The sequence below is a fragment of the Fringilla coelebs genome, assembly GCF_963513975.1.
Source record: "Fringilla coelebs genome assembly, chromosome: 17".
Taxonomy (NCBI): Eukaryota; Metazoa; Chordata; class Aves; order Passeriformes; family Fringillidae; genus Fringilla; species Fringilla coelebs.
This window is the reverse complement of record NC_140043.1, coordinates 14,694,754-14,715,790: the sequence shown is the minus strand read 5'-3', so window position 1 is coordinate 14,715,790 and position 21,037 is coordinate 14,694,754. Positions and strand designations below refer to the sequence as shown.

The following is a 21,037-nucleotide window of genomic DNA, read 5'->3' as shown; positions in this document are numbered from 1 at the left end:
GCAGCACTGGCCTCAGCATTTCCCTCCCCAGCTGCAGCCACTGTGCTGCTCACAGCAACCTCTGCAGCACTGCTTTCCACCAAAAGCACCTCTTTCTTAGCAAGGGGAAAGAATTCCCCAAAGCAAATGTGTTCTGGGCAGAGCTGAGAGGTGTGTGTGTGCTCACATCCAGAGGCAGGCGCCCCCAGGGCTGACTCTGCAGCAATCTCACTTTTTATTCCACCTTTTTTCAGTCAGGGAACTTGCACTGAGGGCAGAGGGAGCTCTGCACAAAGAGCAGGAATACAACGTTCTGCTTGGACTTAGCTGAAGAGCAAACCTTCTGTTCATCCAACCTCTCAGCTGTAAGAAGGCAAAGCATTCAGCCATGACTGATTCAGGAACTAATTCAACATTAAATTGTGGCAGAATGAGGAAGCAAAGTGACAGCTGTTTAATTAAACTCTAAATCCGATTAGATGGTGTTATCAAGAGAAATCCATGGCAGCCTGAGGTCATGAGAATGGTCCAGTGTGCAGGCTGGAAATTCTGCGAGTGGAGCCTCCCAGGATGATGCTAATCATGGCTCAGCATCCACGTCTGTCCCTCTCCCAGCCACACCACCTGAAGGGCTGACACAAAAACTCCAGTTGTGTTTGGACAGGGAAAGCTGCTCAGAGGAGCGTGGGGGAAAGGGGCAGGTGGGCTCTGTCACCTCCAGCATGAGCCCAGCAGCTCTCTGGCAGACAAGGACAGAGCCAGGACACTGCTGGCAGGGCTGCACTGGAGACAGAGCCCACCTAGGGCTGGGCTGGGCTTCCACTGGGGCTCCCCATGCCCTGAGGCACACTGAGCCCCTGGCAGCTGTGGGGCTGATGTGTGAGCACAGGGGGTGTGGGGTCAGTCATTAATGCTGCTGAGATTACAGCTGATTAAGGAAATACCACTGCTAGGCAGCAGACTCTGCTCATGCCCATAATCCCTCGATTAACAGTGAATTATACATTGTGCTTTCTGCCAGCTGGGCCCTCTGACATCCCTGGAGTGCAGGAGGAAGGAATTCTGCTCTGGACATTCTCAGCACAGCCTGTAGAAGAGCAGGGGTGTTCCTGCAGACCAGGGGGTTGGAGGACTGGGGACCCTCGAGGCAGTCAGCCCCTGGCAGCAGTGGGGAAGGGCAGATGTTGTTGGCTGGATTTTGGGCTGCTCTTTCACTTGATTCCAATACCACTGGCCCGTCACTTCTCAACCCTGCTCCTCATTTACCACTTTCTACTACAAGGGCTTTCACTTTGTGAGTCACATCAGCTGCAGGAGAAATGGGGAGATGCTGTCCAGAAGTGACAGCAGAAGGGGACAGCCTGCTTCCTTAACAGCATCCTCAGTCTCCAAACGTGGGGAATCCAGGTTCTCCATGACTGGAGCTTGGACCCAGGCTCCTCCATGACTGAGGTCCACACTGCCAAGGAAAATGTCAGCAAAGGAACAAATTAACTGTGGAGAAAAACCAGGCCATTCCAAATCTACATAGGAAACAGACTTGTGAGCAGAAGCTGCCATTGCTGCAGTCTGCTCCTGACGAGGACAGGAGAACAAAGGAGCTCAAAGCTTCCTTTGGATGCTCACTGCAGCTGGCACAGCAGCACTGGGAGTGTGTCCTGTCTGCTACAGCTCTGTTCAACACAGCACCACACAGGGCACAGGAATGCAGGGCAGCACCTGCCCCGAGACCAGGCACAGCCCAAACATCTGCCCTGGGCACACCCCGAGCTGGGGGCTGGCACTGCTGCCCCAAAGCCCCTGGTCTGGGATGGCTGAGGCTCTCCAGGAGCCCTGCACAGGTTGAGGGAGGCTCTGAGGAGGGTTTGGCTCATCCCTAGGTCTGTTCAGGGCACAGAGAGACTCAGGTGTTCCCCAGGTGTGCTGGGGACAGCTGATCTGGGCACTCCTCCTGCAGGAAGGCTCCAGGAGCCCGGCACAGGGGGAGGGAGGGGATGTGGAACGGGACACCAGGAGGGACTCAGACTCATCCTCCCCCCTGCCCAGCTAAGTGGCTCTGACAGTTGGAGCCCATCAGGGCTGGGGCCCCTCAGCAGCTTCTCCTGGGGCTGGAGCCCTGCCAGGAACACAGTGGCAGCTTCCCGGGGCCAGGAGCAGAGGAAGCGAAGCTGGGATGGGAATTTCGTGGGCCCAGCACAATCTTCCCTGCAGCTTTTGTGGACAGTGTGATTTATGATCAAGATCTAAGTGTCTCTTCAGAATGGGAACTCAGTGTTCTGCAAATGCAATGCCCTTTTCATCAACGACCCTGTCTCTGTTTAGTCTCCACATTAAGATAAATCTTAATTAGTGGCCCCCCTACATTAGCAACAAACCATTCAGTTCTCTTCCCTGCTTGCACAGTTTTCAAATACCCTGCTAGTGGAATTTTTGAGGCCTGATAAATTACACTCTGCAGACAGAAAGGGGGGATGTAGAATATATTAAGAGACAGGGATGCAGAGAAATATCTCTGGATCCTTGGATGACTAATCCCCGCTCTCCTTCAGTGAATCCATCCTGTTAGCATCCAGACGTGCAGGAGGGAGCATCACCCATGATTACTTTGATTCAGCAGATGCAGACTGTGTTGCTAAATGTAATTCGATCATCTGTCACCTGTGAGCGTCCCTTACAAAGGAAGGAGGGACTGGAGCACCTCCCTGCCTGCTTCTGTCTGCACTGGTGACAGGCAAGGCTGGCACTGCCCAGGCCACGCTGGCCCAGGGTCAGGGACAGAGCTCTGGGCTCTGCCCACATCCTTGTGACAGCAGGAGTTCTGTAATTGTGAACAAAAAATGTGAAATCCCATCAGCATTCCATGTGAAATGGTTCTGGCCAGCAGGGAAAGGAGCATGGGCACACCCTGGGTTAGGAGCAGGAGGAACCTTCCCAAAGGCACAAACCCCGAGAAATTCTGCTTTAAATTCTGCTTTAAACTCTGCTGGGAATGCCCCTCCTGCAGAGCTGATGGGAAAGGAACCATCCTGGCAGACAGGGCAGCTTTCTGTCACTGCTGAGGGGGGACAGCCAGCCCTTCTCCCACTGCCGGCTTTGGAGCCAGGTGCAGTGAAGAACCTGAACAGCAGGGCCAGAGAGGCAGAACCACAGAACCCAGAACCCAAAACCACAGAATCCAGAACCACAGAACCCAGAACCACAGAACCCAGAACCACAGAACCCAGAACCCAAAACCACAGAACCCAGAACCACAGAACCTCAAACCACAGAATCCAGAACAACAGAACCCAGAACTACAGAACCCAGAACCAGGAGAACCCACAGAACCACAGAACCCAGAATCACAGAACCCAGAACCACAGAACCCCAAACCACAGAATCCAGAAACACAGAACTCCAAACTACAGAACCCAAAACCACAGAACTCCAAACCACAGAACCAGAGAACCATGGAATCCAGAACCCCAGAATCACAGAACCCCAAACCACAGAACTAGAGAACCCCAGAACCCCAAACCACAGAACCCAGAACCACAGAACCCCAGAATCCAGAACCAGAGAACCACAAAACCACAAAACCCAGAACCACAGAACCCCAGAATCCAGAACCAGAGAACCCAGAACCAGAGAACCACAAAACCCAGAACCCCAGAACCACGATGCCTCTGAAGCTCCTGTCACTCCTTTCACTTCTGAACAACTGAGGATCAGATTCAGATTTCTTTTAACAAATTGTTTTCAGAAGTAAATATTTACTTCACTGTATTTGTTATACTAACTTTATCATATGCAGTTCATAAAACCATTTCAAAACCTAATTTTGGAGCTGTAGGAGTTTGCCACAGGCACTGAGACTAACCAGGAAATCTTATTTCCTCTCCCTTGTGAAATAAGGATCTAAGCCCTCACATTAATATTCCTACCAGTGAAGTTGCACTGCCTGAACATGAATTGATTATTTCTCTGAAAGCAGCCCCATCCTGGCTCCAGGTGTCGGTGCTGAGCACAGACTGAGGTGAGACCTCCCACAGCAGGAGCACACCTGGGTGAACACCTGAGTGTTCTCTGCCTTGCTGCAGCTGTGGCACCAAATCCCATCAGAAATAGCTCAAATATTAAATAATATTAAAGAAAGAAATAAAATTAAACGTGGAAAAGCCAAACACTACACCAAAGCTGCTTTCTGTTGAGTGAACAGCCACGCCAGGATCCAGTGGCCAATCTGCATTTGCAAAGGAAGATGGCATTTCCTGCTCTGTGGAGGAAGAGTCTGGAACTGAAAAGGACTTCAAAGGAAGCAATTCTGGAACCTATTAAAACTTAACAAAAAACTTTCAGGACAACTGCAGGAGATGGGAAACAGAACCCCACATTTCATCTTGCTGTAACCACTTAAATAAAATACAGAATAGGGACGTAAAAGTGGCTGGAGAAGATGGGAAACACAAGCCTACATTTTAATTCTCCAAGCATATACAGATACTAAAAAAAAGACCCAGATTTTTTTAGAAGATGCTTATTTGTAACACAGGAAACTACCTGCTCCTCTCTGTGCCATTTCAGTCCTCACCTTCAATATTTAACTAAATTGGCTCAGAAATGAAAGCACTTACATAGGAAACATTATCTAGAGAGAAAAAAATTGTAGTTATGGCTTGAAATGTGAGTGATTACCTGAGGTATTCCAACTCCAGCACCATCACTGGCTCTTTTTAGCATAGGAAATGGAGACAGATGAGGGTGAGTGAAGTGACAGGGTAAAAGCCCTTATTCTGACACCAACACACTCGAGAACCATTGCTGCTGCTGCTTCAGAGCACTGCTGCTCCTGGATGGAAGCACACTTGTGGGTACTTCTGAGCACACTTCCACTTGATAAAACAAGCAGCAAATTGCCCTAAGTTCTCTTGAAAACTTCTGGTTTTATGCATTTACGCAGCGCACGAATGTTACACACTTAATTTCTGGCAGATGTATGAAAACATCTGCAACAAGTGGCCATACACTGCATTTTTAATCTGTGGAGCACCCTCAGACAAGGGCTTGGGGGGAAACATGTTAGGAGCATTAACCTGAGGGTGGTCAGGGTGGTCTGAACTCTGTCACTGAGCTGAAGGAATTTTAAATGCTTCATGGACTTCAAGGATGAAGTCCCAAGGACAATCAATTTCTTGTTTTAAAGAACTGGGGTAGTGCATGATCCAGGGATGATCTTTATGGCTGCTGTGGAGGTGGTGAACTTGTTTTATTTGGGTAGATTAATATGCCATGGCTTATTAATGAGCTGCTTTCTGCTTCTCATAGACAGACCTCATGTCCTACAAGCTCCTGAAGCTCCTCAGTTCTTGGCCATACACTTGGCTGAAGTCTGGGGATGTCAGAGCCTCATTCAAACCACAGAGCAAGGGAAGCAGGCAGCTTCTGCTTCAGTATTTCAATTTAATTTAGTCTGGTTTGAAATCAGCAAGGGGAATTTTCTGCTTGCTCCTTTCTTATTTTGGCTGTACAGTTTTCATTTTTGATAAGCGAAATCTGTAACAAGGACACCAGGAACTCTTGTGCAACCACTATGAAAAAGTGGTCCTAAAAATGCAGAAAATAGTCATCATTATTCCCTATCCTTGTACCTAGATTACTGTTCCTTTTCAAATAGTTTATTGATTTCACTGACTTCACAGCAGCTCTACATAAGCAAAGCACACAGAGGGCAGGAACAAGATTATTGCATTAATGGGAGCAGATACTGCACAGACATCAGAAACTCACCGTGGTTAAAAAGATGAGAGAGCGACACAGGAAAATTAAATTATTGATCAGACACATGTCTGATAGACTGGTGGGCCCTATAGAAACCAAACCTGGCATATATCTAGAAGGAGGAAAATTAAATATATACAGTATGTATAACCACAGATGCAATTATTTCCCCCCTCCTCAAGCAGAAAGATGTTTTATCTTCAGGGGCTGCTTGTCCAGACCTGGCTGGAGGCTCCTGGCTAGAGAAGCATCCTTGAAAGAGGCTGCTCTGATCATTGTGTAAGTCAGGGATATGACAGACCAAGGGATCAAACCCATTTGTTTAAAGCACCATTTTCTTTGGCAGCGTAACCTGGAGCAATCCCAGTGACCATTAACTTTATCTGAGCATCTCACAGCAACTTCCAGCTCTGAAAGAGGCTTGAAAAAATATCAGTGTGCTTGAGAGCTTGGCCTTTTTTTCCTCCTCTGTTGGACGCCTCAATAAAAGACATCACCTCTAGCCACAAAGCTGGCTCCACTTAGGGAATTACTCTGATTTTTACTCCTCAGGGCTGGAGCTGCCCTGGCAGTACTGGAGCAGGGGAGGCAGCCCAGCATCCCCGTTTAGGCAGGGAATTTTCCTTCCCACGGAAGCAGCAGCACAGAATGATCCTGCCAGCCAAAGCCTAGCTCAGGAAACACATGTCCCTTGGAAAGATGAGTCAACTGCTGCGGGCCACAGGGCCAGGAGAGGCAGAGCCCAGCTGCAGACAGACAGACAGACAGACAGACAGACAGACAGACAGACGTGTGGCTCCCACCCCGCCAGACAATTCCTGGTTTTGCCTGTCAGAGCTCCCGGGGCTTAATGAGCAGGATGAGGTAAGAGCAGCGAGGAGGAATGACCGAGTCTGGAATTTATTTATTTATTTATTCCCACGCCAGGCTGAGCCCTGCAGCTCCCAGGCATCCTTCAAGCAGATGCCTGAGGACACCTGTGCCAGCTGGCAGCTCCCCTCCCAGCCCTGCTTCCCCACGCTTCCAATTGACATTTCCTCCCAGCTCCAGCAGCCAGGCCAGAGAGAGGCTCCTCTGCCGGCCTCATCAAGCAGCAAACTGTGTAAAACTTCCCCAAAAAAGGCACAGAGGAGCCTGGGCAAAGTGATTGCTGAGGAGCCAGGGCTGAGACGGATGGCTTTGCTTTCTGCTGCTGACATCATCCCTGCAGCGGGAGGCTCCTGCCTTCTGTCAGCTCCCCAAAAGCAGAGCTCAAGAGCACAGAGAGGTTACAGCCAGCCTGGCCCCCAGCCAGCCCCGTGCTGCTCCGGAGCACAAAACGAAGGGAATTCACCTTTAAATTACACAGAGGTGATCTCTGCCCGCACGCGCTTCCCCCGAGCCGCGTCCTGGTAAAGTCTGCTCCATGCAAATGGAAATGAAAGTGTTATGCCAGGGTAAAAAATGCCCACATTAAAGAGGGAGAGGAGATGAAGTGGCTCTCCCTGGCACGGCGCACCGAGAGTGCAGCTCGGTAATGAAGCTCAAGGCTTGAGCTGCAAGCAGCAGTTTGGGGGTAGAAGGTGTAAATAAATGTGCAATTCTGCAGAGCCATGAGTATGAGAGCACATTATGGGGTGCAGGAACACTCTGCCGTGCCTCTCAGTGCTGAATTTACAGGCTAATGCTTCCCTCTGTCATTTCCTCAAACTTCCCAGTGAACCTGAATTATTCTTACACTTATTTAGTTTAAGCAAAACACTCATTCCACAGGCTCCAAAGGACACAGAGCTCTGCTCCTACAGGACCTTGGGGAGCAGAGTACAACACAGGCACTCCTCTGGCACTGACACTCAGCATTCAACAGTCACCTCCTGCAATTAATAAAACTGCACTGTTGCTATTTTTCACTAATAGAGGATTTCCAAAAGCAAATTACAGCCATAAATTACACCATTACAGCCTGTATTATTGTTCTGTGGGGTAACAAATCTTGCAGAAAGACAATCAGCTCTGCTAGAGGAAAAAAAAAACACAGAGGACAAATCAGATGATTGGGACCTGATTAAAATTAATGCCAGCAGTACTTTTTTTCCATTTGCCTGCTGAAATTCCCTCTCTCACCAGCCTGCTGGTGGTCATGCCATGGTGCTGGAGCATTAAATATTGGGCATGGTTTGTTTCTGAGGGGGAAGCCCAGTGTTTGTGTGGATTCCCTTTGCAGTTTAACTGGGCTCTAGAAACACCCACAGCAATGGGGCCACAGAGTGCAAGGGCTGTGCTGGGAATTCCCTCAGCACATGGGATCTCATGGAGGGCATTAGGGCCTGTTTGAAAGTGGGTTTTTTTGGTGGTCCAAGCTTTGGGGAGGTTCTGGTACCCCTCTGTTCTGGGATTAGGGATGAATCCAATCCCATCCCCACTGCTGCTCCCCTTCAGCAGCCGCTGCAGAGCCAGAAGCACAGCGCAGCTTTGTCCTCTGCACTGTGCTGGACCTGTCCTGGCTCCTGTGGTTTATCTCCCTCAAGCAGAACCAGCGAGTTTGGAGCGCAGATTGCGAGTGAATTCCATGACAAACATCCTCAGTGATGAGCATCTGCCTGGATAATGAACTGTAAACTGAGAGCAGGGCAAGGCAAACACGCAGCCAGAGCAAATTGGAGGTGAAAAGTTCCTGGGTTTTTCAGGTGTGGGGGCAGTTCATTAAAACACTGAGTCTTATAAAAGCCAGGTGATGCTTTAGCCCCATGCTCCCTCATTATATCCCATTAGAGTAAGGCATTTTCTGTTGTCTCCATCGTTTCACTGGCCAGGCTGGAACACCTCAGACCTCATCAATTAGAGCTCAGCCTAAACAACGCACAGTTCTGCCAAGAAAACACTTCACCTGCTGCTGAAGAGCGAGGCATCCCCCAGAAACACCAGATCAAAATCATCATTCGAGACTGCCAATGAAGAGCAATCCCTTCTGGTTTTGTGTATGGGTCCCAGCTGTCCCACCTCAGCTCAGGCTGGCTGAGACACCGCTCTGTCTGCAGACACAGCTGCCCTGGCAGCCCAGCTGGGAGGGACAGCATGAGAGCTGCAGACCATGCACCCTCCAGGGAAAGCACAGTGTTTGCTGTCTGCAGTCAGTTTGGACAGTCCATGTGTATTTACCAGCTAAGTCTAGACAATCACCTGTTAGCTACAGCTAATGAGGAAACTCCAGTTCAGGGAGAACTGGTTCCAGAGGAGAAGGCATCACCCACCACGGAGGCTGCTGAGTGCCATTCCCTTTCCCAGACAAAGCCATGCCACGCTCTCCCAGCTCCTTTTCCTGCTCCCCAGCCCTGGCAGCAGCAGCTCTGTGCTGCAGGGGTGCAGCCAGGCAAGCTGGCCATGCCTGAGCTCTGCAAAGCCTGAACTGCCCAGCACACACTGCAGACATTGCCAGGGAGGAGCTCCCCTGCCTTCCAACTCCGGGTCTCTGACAGCTGCAAACTCCTGCAAGCAGCAGCCTCTGGAGCTGCTCTGCTCCTGCTGGGCTGTGCCCTCTGCCCTTCTCCATCTGCTCTGGGCTGGGCAGAGACCTGAGCTGGGCACAGTCCTGAGCTGGGCACAGTCCTGGGCTGGGCACAGTCCTGAGCAGCTCAGCACCAACCCCAGCCCGGAGCATCCTCCTCAGCCCCAAAGGTGGGAGCACAGCTCCCTCTCTGCCGGCTCTGCTGCCATCTGTGGCAGCTGGAATATTGCCTCTGTGGTTGTGTTAAACAACCCGAATTTTAATCAGCTGTCACTTCAAATATTCACTGCTGCTTAAGATGTCTTCTTCTGATGGGGCACTAAAGCTGAACCAACACTTAAAACAAGCCCCAAAATACACCACAAGACAACAAAACCTCAGATTTCACACTGCAGCGCCAAGAACTGACACAAGTGTCCCCCTGCCAGCCCTGCTGTCCCTCCTTTCCCTTTCAGGGAGCTCAGCTCCTCTGAACCTAGAGCCAGCTCCCTGGACCAGCCTGGCTCACACACAGAATTCTCCAGAGGTTTCTGACACTCCTCTTCCAGGGGAGCACTTTGGTACCAGCACACCCAGAGCCAATCATTTACTCTGTGTCTCACTGCACATTCTTGTTGTTCTGCAATATTTGGTTTGCTTAGCAGGATTTGCCTCCTGTCAAGACTAAGAAACATCTATTAAGCCTCATATTAACATTTCTCAGAGATCCTTGAAACTCTGGAAGTTAGCTGGCCCCACCTCTCTTCAGCATCTTAAAAATCCCAAAGTAATCCATCCCACAGCATTGTCAGATTGGGGGGTGCTCAAGAGGAAATTACACATACTCATAGAAAATGACATACAGCCTGAACCAGTGGAAATATTCACTGCAGCCAGCTGGGATAGCCTTGGTGATCCATTCTCATTTCCTGCAGAAGGTAGGACTGAATGTGGCTGCATAAAGCAGGAATGGAGTAAATGGAGGGAAACAGAAGCTGGAGGCAAAGTGCAAGGGCTGTGGGAATGATCTCTGGGCCTTGAAAAGGCAGGGTAAAATTGAGCCATTCTGGGTTCTTTATGCTGGCTGCACCTTCTGACCAAGCTGAGATCAATGAACAACAGTTTGTCCATGTTCTGCTTTTGTTTCCTGATGGGCAGGCAGCAAAAAAAGCCAATTCTGCCCAGGTGAGGTGAATCAATAAGCACTGCAGGTCCCAGTGCTGTACAGGCAGGTGCAGAGCCCTCAGCTGGCATCAACAATTTGTGCACAATTAATGCAATCATATCCCTCCAAACATGAGGGGAGCAGTGCTGTCCTCCTGCAGAGCATCTCTGTGTGTCCCTTCACAGCAGCACACCGGGACCCTGCTCTGCACACAGGCTCAGGACTCTGAGAGCTCCTGACTTGGTGGCACTGCTCAGGCCTGCAGAGCTGGTATAAGCTGTCCCAGTCAGTACTATTAATAGAATAATATAATATTTTGCATAAAATAAATTTCCTAAGCTCACAGCATTTCTTTCACGTGATTCATAACTGAATTATCTGAGACAGTACCTGCCAGCTGAAGAGTCTGACACGTGGATGATCTGTTTGTTCATTTGTTTGTTTGTGATAAGCAAATCAGGAAATGGATTTTTCCTTCTGGAAAGCTCCTCTGTGCCTGTTGCCTCCACTTCACTGAAGACTGAAAGATGAACCTGAGTGAGAATTCTGCACTTGTGTGCCCTTGAACTAGATAGAGCTTTATGGTGTGAACTCACACACTGTGCAGGGATGAAAACTCTATTTATTCAGGTCCATATTTTAAAATGGTATTGCAGGGACTTCATTACAATGAAATACTTTAAAAAATCCCTACCTTAGGGAACAGCAGACATAAATGTGTATATAAAACAACAGTGCTTTGGGAGCTAAGTTTCTGATCACCTCTGTTTTAATGGAAAGCCAGTTAACAAGCACACATAAAAGTGTCAAAAAGAGGTTTTGGCTGAGTCACAGCTCTGCAGTGGGTCCAGCCCCTGCTCCTGCAGCAGGAGCACCAACACTGAGTTCAGAATGCACAGAAAGCCACAAACCAAGCACAACCAGGCAAAAAGCACATGAGGAACTGCAGTGCCTGGTACAACTGAGCAGAGCACACAAACTCCTGGGCACGGGAAACAGCAGCAAGAAACTTCCAGAAAGGCCTGAGCCTGCTCCAGCCAGAATAGGGCACAATCCAGCCAGTGGTTTTCCTGTCCACAGACACTGGGATAGATTTGCTGTGCCTTAAGAAATTATTTTGTTTTCTTATTTAACTCTCCTACTTGATGAATTTCACAAGCCCCACATTTTGTAGCTGTGCTATCTCACAGCAGCTGTGATTCAAGTGAGTCCAGAGATCTGAAGGGGGGAGTGTGTGCCTCAGAGAGCATTTTTTAATTTCTTCTCATCTCTGTCCAAAGGTCTAATAAATGACATTACCTCTTTACAAATCTTGCCTCAGTAATTATTGCTATTCAGTGATGGAGATCCAACAATGTGAATTTAATTTCACACTTTGAGTGAGACACACAGACCTTCACACAGCCTGCATGCAGGGCACACTGAGTGGATGCTTCCACCAAGGGAATTCCACACTCAGGAATTTGGGAAGGAGGGGATATGTCTGACTAGAACCTAGTTTGGTGCACAGTACTTTGCTAATATTCTGTTATGGGAAAGTTAGAAAGCAACAAGCCAGTTAGAACTATGTTTTTCTAACTTTTCTGTCTCATTTTTCCTCTCCAACTACCTTGAAGGGTGACACATCCTCCAAAATTACTCAGACTGATTAACTTCTGAGCTTGGGAGAAAAATAGACTTCCCTCAAATTTACATGTAATTTTTTCCTGGCAAAAAATGATTACAGTTGCTGTCAGCCCAGCTGTTTTGATGTCTCTTGCTCCTATTGTTTCCCTGTGGCACATCCCTGTGTGCTGTTCCTTACCTGCACAGGCTGTTCAGGCACGTGGAATATGGATTCTGCTAAAACCCTCTCTTTTGACTACATGAGGATGTCCATGGATTTTTCAGCAGCTTCACCCTCCCACTTGCTCCACTGATCCAAGCCCTACAAGGCTGTTTTAAAATTTCAGGTTCAGTTCTTGCTGACAATGTCAATTCTCTAATCTCTTTCAGAACTCCAAGGCAACAGTTGCACTAATCTTTTGAAGACCACTTGGTTTTCATCTTACAACTCTTTCTGTAATGCAATCAGGCACAGGGCAATAAAAGATACATGATCTTTCTTGCTTCATAACTCTGGAATGGCTCACGGGAGACGAGCTCTAGTCCATGGGTCAGAGCAGCCTTTATCTGCCTTTATGTTCCACCCAAACCAGGGACAAGTTTGCTGAGAGACTTTCAGGGTGTCCCTGAGAGCAGGGGAGGGCCCTGAGCAGCCCCCACAGCTGGGACACTGCAGGGTCTTTGGGCAGCTCCTTTTCCTGGCCACTTTTTAAATGTGCAGCGACAGCTTCGACTTTGCACGTTAGCAGCTCTACCCTGGAATATTCCACGCTTAAATCAACAAAATCTCCCTTCCCTCCAGAGGATTACAAACCCCACTTGCTGCTCAACACTGGGGTCTCATTTCTGGACACAGCCTCGTGCTGCTGCTCTGCTGGGCAGGGCAGATAAAGACTCTGACCTGCCTTCCCAGCAGAGCCAGGGTCACCCTCTGAGCCTTCAGGGGACTCTTGTTTCTGAGCAGGAGAGCTGCCAGGCAATCAGCTCAGCTGGAGATTAATGCCTGCATGAAGGAAGCACCCTGGCTGGATGTGCAGTGTTAGCTAACAGAAAAGTGAAAATTCCCTTTATCTACCAACATCCTGCTAGTAAAGCCAGTGGTGCTCTGGCTCTATCCAGCTGCACTCTGTTAACACAGTGTATTTTGGCTCTGGCTAAGTGTTATCACAAGGCACAGCAATGAGATAAACACAAGAAAGCTTTGTGAAGAGAAAGGTTTAATGATTTCATTGTTTGAACCCTCTGTTTGAACCCACGGTGCCTACTGGCAATCTGCTGGGAATAAAGGATCTTGCCTTACATGATTTATACAACACTAAACTCCTCCTTTTAGACCTCCAGTTCTTACAGGAACCCTCGCAGGAAGATGAATTTTAATGCAGGATAGACACAAGTCTGCAAGAACCCTGTGTGCAAGTGCAGAGGCATCACACCCTGACAGGAGATATCAGGATCTCCATTCCCTCAGATATGGAATACAGAGAAGAAGCTGATGAATTCTTTCATGAAAAGAGCAAGAAGACACAAAGTCTGCCAGCAGAGACATGTCTGTTGTTTGGAAGTGGAAGGCATCTATCTCAAAATAAAATCTGACCACAAAAATTCTGCCTCATGCACGTTCTCCAGTCCCTAGAGGACAGATGTTCCAATAAATATTCCCTGTTCAAGCTGACAGGTAATGAGGACAATTATTTCCCCCTCAGATCAGGAATGCAGCGCAGTTTTTGCTGACTTAACAGACTGTGGATCAGGAAATTGCTGGCCATGACCTCATTTGATATGAGCAGCAGTTTCACTCTTCAAAGGGGAAGAATATATTGAAGACTGGGACTTCCAGGAAATAATACTCATCTAATTATCTGCTGAACACTGTTCAAAGAAAAGACTGCCAGAATTTTGCCACCAAGATGATGCATTGGAGGGGCAAAATTCACAGGAAGCATAGAGCTGTGTCTAACTGTCCTTCCAAATCCTGACCAACAGAAAATAAAATGCCTGCCTAACAACAGCACAGCTGAAATGCTGGAGAATCCAGTGAAATTCCTTGTTTTCCAAAAACACCGAGCAGAGAGAGCAGATTTTAACCCAAAGCATTTCCCCACAGGAAAGTCTGCACTTCATGAATCTTAAATATATTACTGAGGCTATTATTGTTTTCTGGTTTTGATTTCAAGCCAGAAGTTCTCACACTTTTAGGTCATCAAGCAGAAGAATCAGTATCAGCCTCAGCTCACCAAGGACCAAGCAACCTGGCCTTCAGCAGAAGGTCCTTGAGGCCCTCTGGAGTTGCAAGTTCAAGGCAATCAGAAACAGGAAGAAAAATCTACTGGGTTTTGTGGGAGAAGCCAAGAAATTTAGGGTTTAAACCAAAGGGAGACAGTTGAAGAGGCAGCACCCCTTCCCTCTCATCATCCCTTCCTCTGAGCATCCCTTCCTCTGAGCATCCCTTCCTCTGAGCATCCCTTCCCTCTCAGCATCCCTTCCCTCTCAGCATCCCTTCCCTCTCAGCATCCCTTCCTCTCAGCATCCCTTCCCTCTGAGCATCCCTTCCCTCTGAGCATCCCTTCCCTCTCAGCATCCTTTCCCTCTCAGCATCCCTTCCCTCTGAGCATCCCTTCCCTCTGAGCATCCCTTCCCTCTGAGCATCCCTTCCCTCTCAGCATCCCTTCCCTCTCAGCATCCCTTCCTCTGAGCATCCCTTCCCACTCAGTATCTCTTCCCTCTCAGCATCCCTTCCCTCTCAGCATCCCTTCCCTCTCAGCATCCCTTCCCTCTCAGCATCCCTTCCCTCTCAGCATCCCTTCCTCTCAGCATCCCTTCCCTCTCAGCATCCCTTCCTCTGAGCATCCCTTCCCTCTCAGCATCCCTTTCTCTGAGCATCCCTTCCCTCTGAGCATCCCTTCCTCTGAGCATCCCTTCCCTCTCAGCATCCCTTCCTCTCAGCATCCCTTCCCTCTCAGCATCCCTTCCTCTCAGCATCCCTTCCCTCTAAGCATCCCTCTGGTGTGGGGTCAGGGTAGGAGCTGCAGCTGGGTGCTGTGCACAGGGTGAGGATGGTTCCTCTCCCTTGGGGTCAGGGTAGGAGCTGCAGCTGGGTGCTGTGCACAGGGTGAGGATGCAGCTCCTGTCCCTTGGGGTCAGCTGGGTGCTGTGCACAGGGTGAGGATGCAGCTCCTGTCCCTTGGGGTCAGCTGGGTGCTGTGCACAGGGTGAGGATGCAGCTCCTGTCCCTTGGGGTCAGCTGGGTGCTGTGCACAGGGCACAGTGAGGATGGTTCCAGAGGCAGTGCCAGGGCAGGCAGCACTCCCTGCTGCGGCTGAGGCCGGCCCTGGCTGGCTCAGCACGCGGTGGGCACGGGCTGGGAGGGGCTCTTACCATGGCCAGGGGCACGATGCCCACCAGGTCCTTCTGGCAGATGAAGATCTCGGCCAGGGCGGGCTCGGAGGAGCCGTGCTGGGGGTACTCCACCTGCCAGCTGATGGGCTGCGTGCCCGACAGGCTGCTGAAGCTGGCGATCTCAAACTCCAGCTGCACGACCTCGTGGAACAGGCTGGTGCTCCTGGGGACAGCAAACAGAGCCGTTACTGGGGCTGGAGGGGCTGCTGAAGGGAGCCAGGGTAAGCACTGCAAGCTCAGCTGCTTACCTGCAGGGATCACACTCCTAGGAGAGACTTTTTGCAATCTACAACGGCCTCAGAGCGCACAAACTGGAATTATTCAGAATTACACCAAGCTTCTGCTATGGGCACTGGGCAGGGATGGAATCCAGCTCGTTGTAACACACTTATTCCATTCCAACTTCCAAACATGTCTCATACTCTGACTTGGGTCTGAACTCTAATCAACCAAAGTTAAGGCCAGTGCAGCTCATGAAGGCTGAGGAGCCCAGAATTACTGCAGCCAAAAAGGAAACCAAGGTTTCTTGTAGATGTCCACCAGCAAAATCACAGAAATCCTCAGCAATGAAGCTCAGTGTAACTAGTGTGGGGAAGCCATGAAAACAATTAACAGGATCAAATGCAAAAATGACATTTTTAGTCTAATCTTAGAGGTGCTCTCTGGAAATTAAGATCTCAGGCAGCCGAAACCAAACAAAGAAAAAAGCTGTGGCAGGTAAAATATACCACAAACTCAGTAAAGCAAATTTGAAAAACAAATATGAAAACATGTTTCCCTCACATTAAATTCTTTAACTACACCAGAAATAGTAAGAATATATGAAAGACATTTGCTGGACTAGCTGCTGTCTTAATTAAAAAAAAAAAAAAAGTTTAAATCCCCTTCATTAGAAATTATCCATTAACTTTCCTGGAACTTTCCAAATGCCTTCCCACAGTGTTAATTTTCCACTGAATATTCCTGCAACCCAACCCTAGCTGAAATGATTTGAAATGAAGGGAATGACAGGTAACTTCCTAGCTCAGTAACCCAATCCCAGCCTCATCACACCTTTGCCTGCATTCATCACCTAACAGCTTCAAATTTTCCTCTCTTTTTTACATACAATACATGCAGGCCCATTTCTGAGAAAATCCATCAAGAACTGATCATGTACAAAGCACTTACATTCTCAAGTGCTAGAATTTCTTTCTCCCTCTGAACTGAAATCACCCTTTTTTGCTACTTAAGACATATTCTCTGCTTTACTTTGCATGATTACTCTGAAAGCAAATGGTTCCCCTGATAATTGTTATTTTGATTATGGGTTTTCATTTGGATGGCTCCCTCTGAAAAGTCTTAATACTACCTAATGCTTGAAATTTATTTCCTTGCTGTTTTCTTGCTGTGTCAAAAGAGAGACACTGGAGCACTTTTGTGACGGTGGCACATTTCCTGCCTGCATTTAGTGAGCGATTTGGGGCAGTAATGTGATGGAGGGATGGGTTTAGCAATTCATAGCTCAAGCCCAGCCTATTGCCACTCGAAGAGCTCCCACTAAATAAATCTCCCAGCCTGTAAATAGGAGGCAGCAGCAGTAACTGGGGTTTGCACTCCTCTGGGACAGCTCCCAGTGAACACACACTGCACAGAACTGGGGCATTTATTGCAAACACGAGCACATGCAAAGCCACCTGAGTCACCTGAGCTGCAGCATTCATTTGGCTGCTGCAGGCACCATTAGCCCTAGATTAATGACACCTGAAATGACATGGTTTGCACCATCTCTAGTTCTGACTCTTAGCAACTGGCAGAGAAAAAGTTTTTCCATGTGGCTGACCATCCCAGTGCTTTCACTCCCACCAGATGGAGAATAAATCTTTGCACACGCCAAAGCTGCTCCAAGAGTTCATGAACTCCAGGAAAGGTCTCCAGCTGAAGAAACTTGCATGCATTTCCCCAGAGGCCCTCTGAAAACGTGCAGCTTTCCAGCAGCAGCCCCACAACTCCGCTGGCAGCTGCAGAGAGCTGGAGTGGGACCCTGCAGGGGGAAAGGAGCTCATTTCCAGCCCCTCCCTGACTCCCAAACCTCCTCTCCCTTTCCCCAAGGGTCCCAGGGCTGGTGACACACTCAGGCCATGTGGAAGGCTGGCACAGCCAAGGACCAGGTCTGGGTTTTGCCAAACCTTTGCCAAGCACTGCCCAGAGTTCTGGTGTCCCTGGCAAGCGCAGCACTCGGCTCTGGAATGGCCCTGAGCCATCCACCACCAGCCTGCACCTGAGGCCTGCTTTGATCAGCTGTTCTGGGGCAGAAATCACTGCCACCACCTTTCACAAAACACCTGCCAAGCCGGGAATTCCAGCCCTCCCCAGCACTGCATCACCCACCCAGCTCTCCTGGCCACGTGTCCCCTGCCCCATGACAAAGACAGGCTGCTTCAGTGGAGGAGGGCTATAAAAACGGTGCCAAAATTCACCTAAAGACTTCTGATTAACGCTAAAGTATCTTTTTCTGTCAAACATGAGATACAAAAATGTCAGAAAACGCACATGGCGCAAGACAAAGCTTTCCTTGGTGCTCTTCCAGGCTGGCCTGCATCAATATTCCAGCGCCTGCATCTGTGAGTGATGCACAGCAGCCTTGATGCAATGTCACACCAGCATCACTTTCCTCCTTCCCTCTTCGCCCAGAAGAAACAGAGAGAAGAGCAACAGCTGGGAAAGCATCCACTTGAAAAAAAATATGCCTTCAGAGATGTGTAATGGCTGAGGAAGAAATGCTTCTGGTGAAGCACATTTAATGTTCAGAGCTTGTTCACTGACTGAAACAGCAGTTCCTTAATATCCAACATTTAGGAGCGCTCAGCAGCCGGAACAGCAAGTAATTATAAAACTTTTCTAAAGTACACAGCACGCAGTGATTACAAATGAAGCTTCCTCAAGGAAGAGCTTCCAAGGAATTGCTCCAGGGTGGATATATGAGTCTAATTTGATTGGATTGAGAGTTCCCCTGGGCCAGTTCGCTCCTTGGATGGATTTTAATTTATAAAAATGCTAATCATTCTGGGCCAGACTGGAGCACGTGCTAGCACAGGGGAGTCAGGGCTCCTTCAGATGTGCTGGGCAGCCCCTGGGAGGGTGGGTGTGGGCATGAGACACCAGCCAGCAGCTGAAGGCACAGCTCCTCCCTGCTGGAGCAGGGGGCACTGGTGAGGAGATGCTGATGGCCTCAGCAGCTGAGCCTGCAGGCCAGGGATGGGGGAATTCACTCCTGGCAAAGTGCTGCCCCAGCAGAACGGGCAGCAAGCCCCTGAATGCCCCTGAGCAGCACAGTTTGGGGAAAAGAAGGTGGAATGGAAATGTTCTGTTAATGGAAAGATAATAAAAGATGCATAAAAAACAAACCAGAAGTGACATCAGGAGAAAATGCCATGAAATTCGCCAGCTGCTGCCAGCTGTGTGGGCAGCACACACCCTCGGGAGACCAGCAGTGCTAACTGCACCAGCACTGCTGATTCTAGAAGATTCCTGAGTATGCTATCAAGCATTCCTTTGCAAGTACTTATTGATCATTCAAACCTTCAGTGCCCTGAGAAACATTTACCCTTGGAAGAAGATTTCTCTTCTATTCACATGCAGGACTGGCTCTATCCATATTTAATGCAGGGGATTGAAAACCTGGTACCATGGGTGTCCAGCCCAGCTCAGCTCACAGGCACACTCACACTGGGGGCAGGAGCACAGACCCTGAACACAAAACAGATTCTGCTTCCTTCAGGGTCTGGAACAGGGGGAGCAATGTGAAAGCTGGCCAGGGCTGGGCTGAGGCCAGGAGCAGTGACCACTGAGTTCAGCATCAGTGACCACTGAGCCCAGCATCAGTGCCCACTGAGCCCAGCATCAGTGACCAGGGCAGTGCTGCAGAGTTTTCTCAGGGCAGGGGAGAGGGGCAGAGGATCACCAAGGAAAGCACCCAGAGGGCTCAGCTGCTGCCAGGGCCATCAGCAGACAGGAATCTTTGCTGGATGCCCGTCTGCAGGTGTGGCCCAGCAGTCTCTGATGAGAGATTTCACAGTGCTGGGTTATTGCTCCAAGTAATAGAGCAGTTTCCACTCTTAAATGAGTGAATCTGAGCACTGCTACGGGCTAAATCAATAATTTCGATTTATTACAGTGACTCTCAAAAGAGAAATTTTAAAAAGCCTAGATTAAAAACATTTTTTAGCCATCCTTTATTCCAACAGATTTTTACTGAAAGTGCCCAGGGATCCGAGAATACTTCGACCTGCTGGAAATTCAGCAACTCCTTTCTTCTCTAATGCTCTCCAGTTCTGACAGTGACATCTTAATGCAAGACCAGCACTTACCAAGTGCCATAAAAGTGGAGAAGAGCACAAACCCCATCATCCCCCAGTCCCAGTGCACATCCCCACTGAAGGGATCCACTGAAGCATGTTGTTCCCATGTGCAGGGACACAGCCATCAGAGGCTGCTGCAATGCTGGACCCCAGAGCACCCTGTGCTGCAGCTGAGGCACAGCAGGGCTCTGCCCACCTTGGAGAAGGGTTCAGGGCTCCTGTTCCTGCACCTCCTGCTCTCCTTCTCCCAACCACGGCTGGCAATGAGGATTTCTGCAGGGAGCACACCTTGGCACAGGTGTGAGGCACAGCGATTGAAGGGAAATTAAGGGCACAGAATTAGAGCTCAGTCTGGGAGAGTGTGACTGAGGGTGACTTTAAAGATCATAGAATGGTTTGGGGGGAAGGGATCTGAAAAATCACTGAGTTCCACCCCCCTTCCACCAGACCTGGCTGCTGCACCCCTGCCCACCTGAAACACTTCACAAATGCTTAAAAATAAGTTTCTTTCAGCAAGTCCTTAATAAAAGCTGTTACAAAGCTAACACCCTCAACAAACTAGGGAAAGGATGTGGTAATTACAGAGTAATGCTAACTGCTGGAGACAAAATGCAGCTTAAGTATCTTATTTTGCAGTATTAACCTAGCTTTTACCTTTAAACCATAAAAACCAGCAGAGGAGAAAGAAAAGGATGATCTGTTTTGACACTAACAGATAGGGAGGACATAATTTCATGGAAATCTAAGACATTAAAAGTGTTATGAAGTTCTCCAAAGGAAAATATCCAAGGTGTAACTGAGCAAACTCTTGATCACCAGAACATAATCTAGGTGAGTATCCTCAGGAGGCTGATATAATGCTCCACTTGATTTCTTTGTACAGTCCAGATCAGAGTTAGATTACTTAATAAGGTTTCTTGGCTTTAGTGTCATAAACTGTGATATAAAACATTGCTTTTTGATTAAGGTATTTGGACCAGGACAGGAAATCTCATTTCACTTCCCAGCTCTTGCACAGCATCCTTGAACGACCTCGGGCAAGACATGAAGATACAGATCCTTACAGCTAAAATAAAACCAGTGGGCATTAGGCACGGGGGAGCTTTGGAAACCTCTGGTGCCTGTCTGCCTCACCTGAACGTGGCCCCTCTGCCACGCTGCCAGGAGCCCCAGGACCCCACTGCCTTCAGCCCCAGCAGGGCTTGAAGAGCCCTCCTGGTTCAGCTGCAGAGAGCTGCCATGTGGGAGGGTAACTCTCAGCTAACTAAACATGCACTGCCTGCACGGCAGAGGGCACAGAGAGCCCAGGGTGGGATATTTCTGTGCCCTTAT

General features: G+C 49.0%; 1 protein-coding gene across 2 annotated transcripts in view; it reads right to left on the bottom strand.

Annotated features, from left to right (window-relative positions):
* TMEM132C (transmembrane protein 132C) overlaps positions 1–21,037 on the bottom strand; it is a gene marked incomplete at both ends in the record, with an annotated part of 163,762 nt that overhangs the window by 22,158 nt on the left and 120,567 nt on the right. For both annotated transcript variants that reach the window (XM_084217236.1, XM_084217237.1), the window contains one exon: positions 15,345–15,528. In XM_084217236.1, the coding sequence (XP_084073362.1) occupies positions 15,345–15,528 (184 nt within the window). The remainder of the gene's footprint in view (positions 1–15,344; positions 15,529–21,037) is intronic.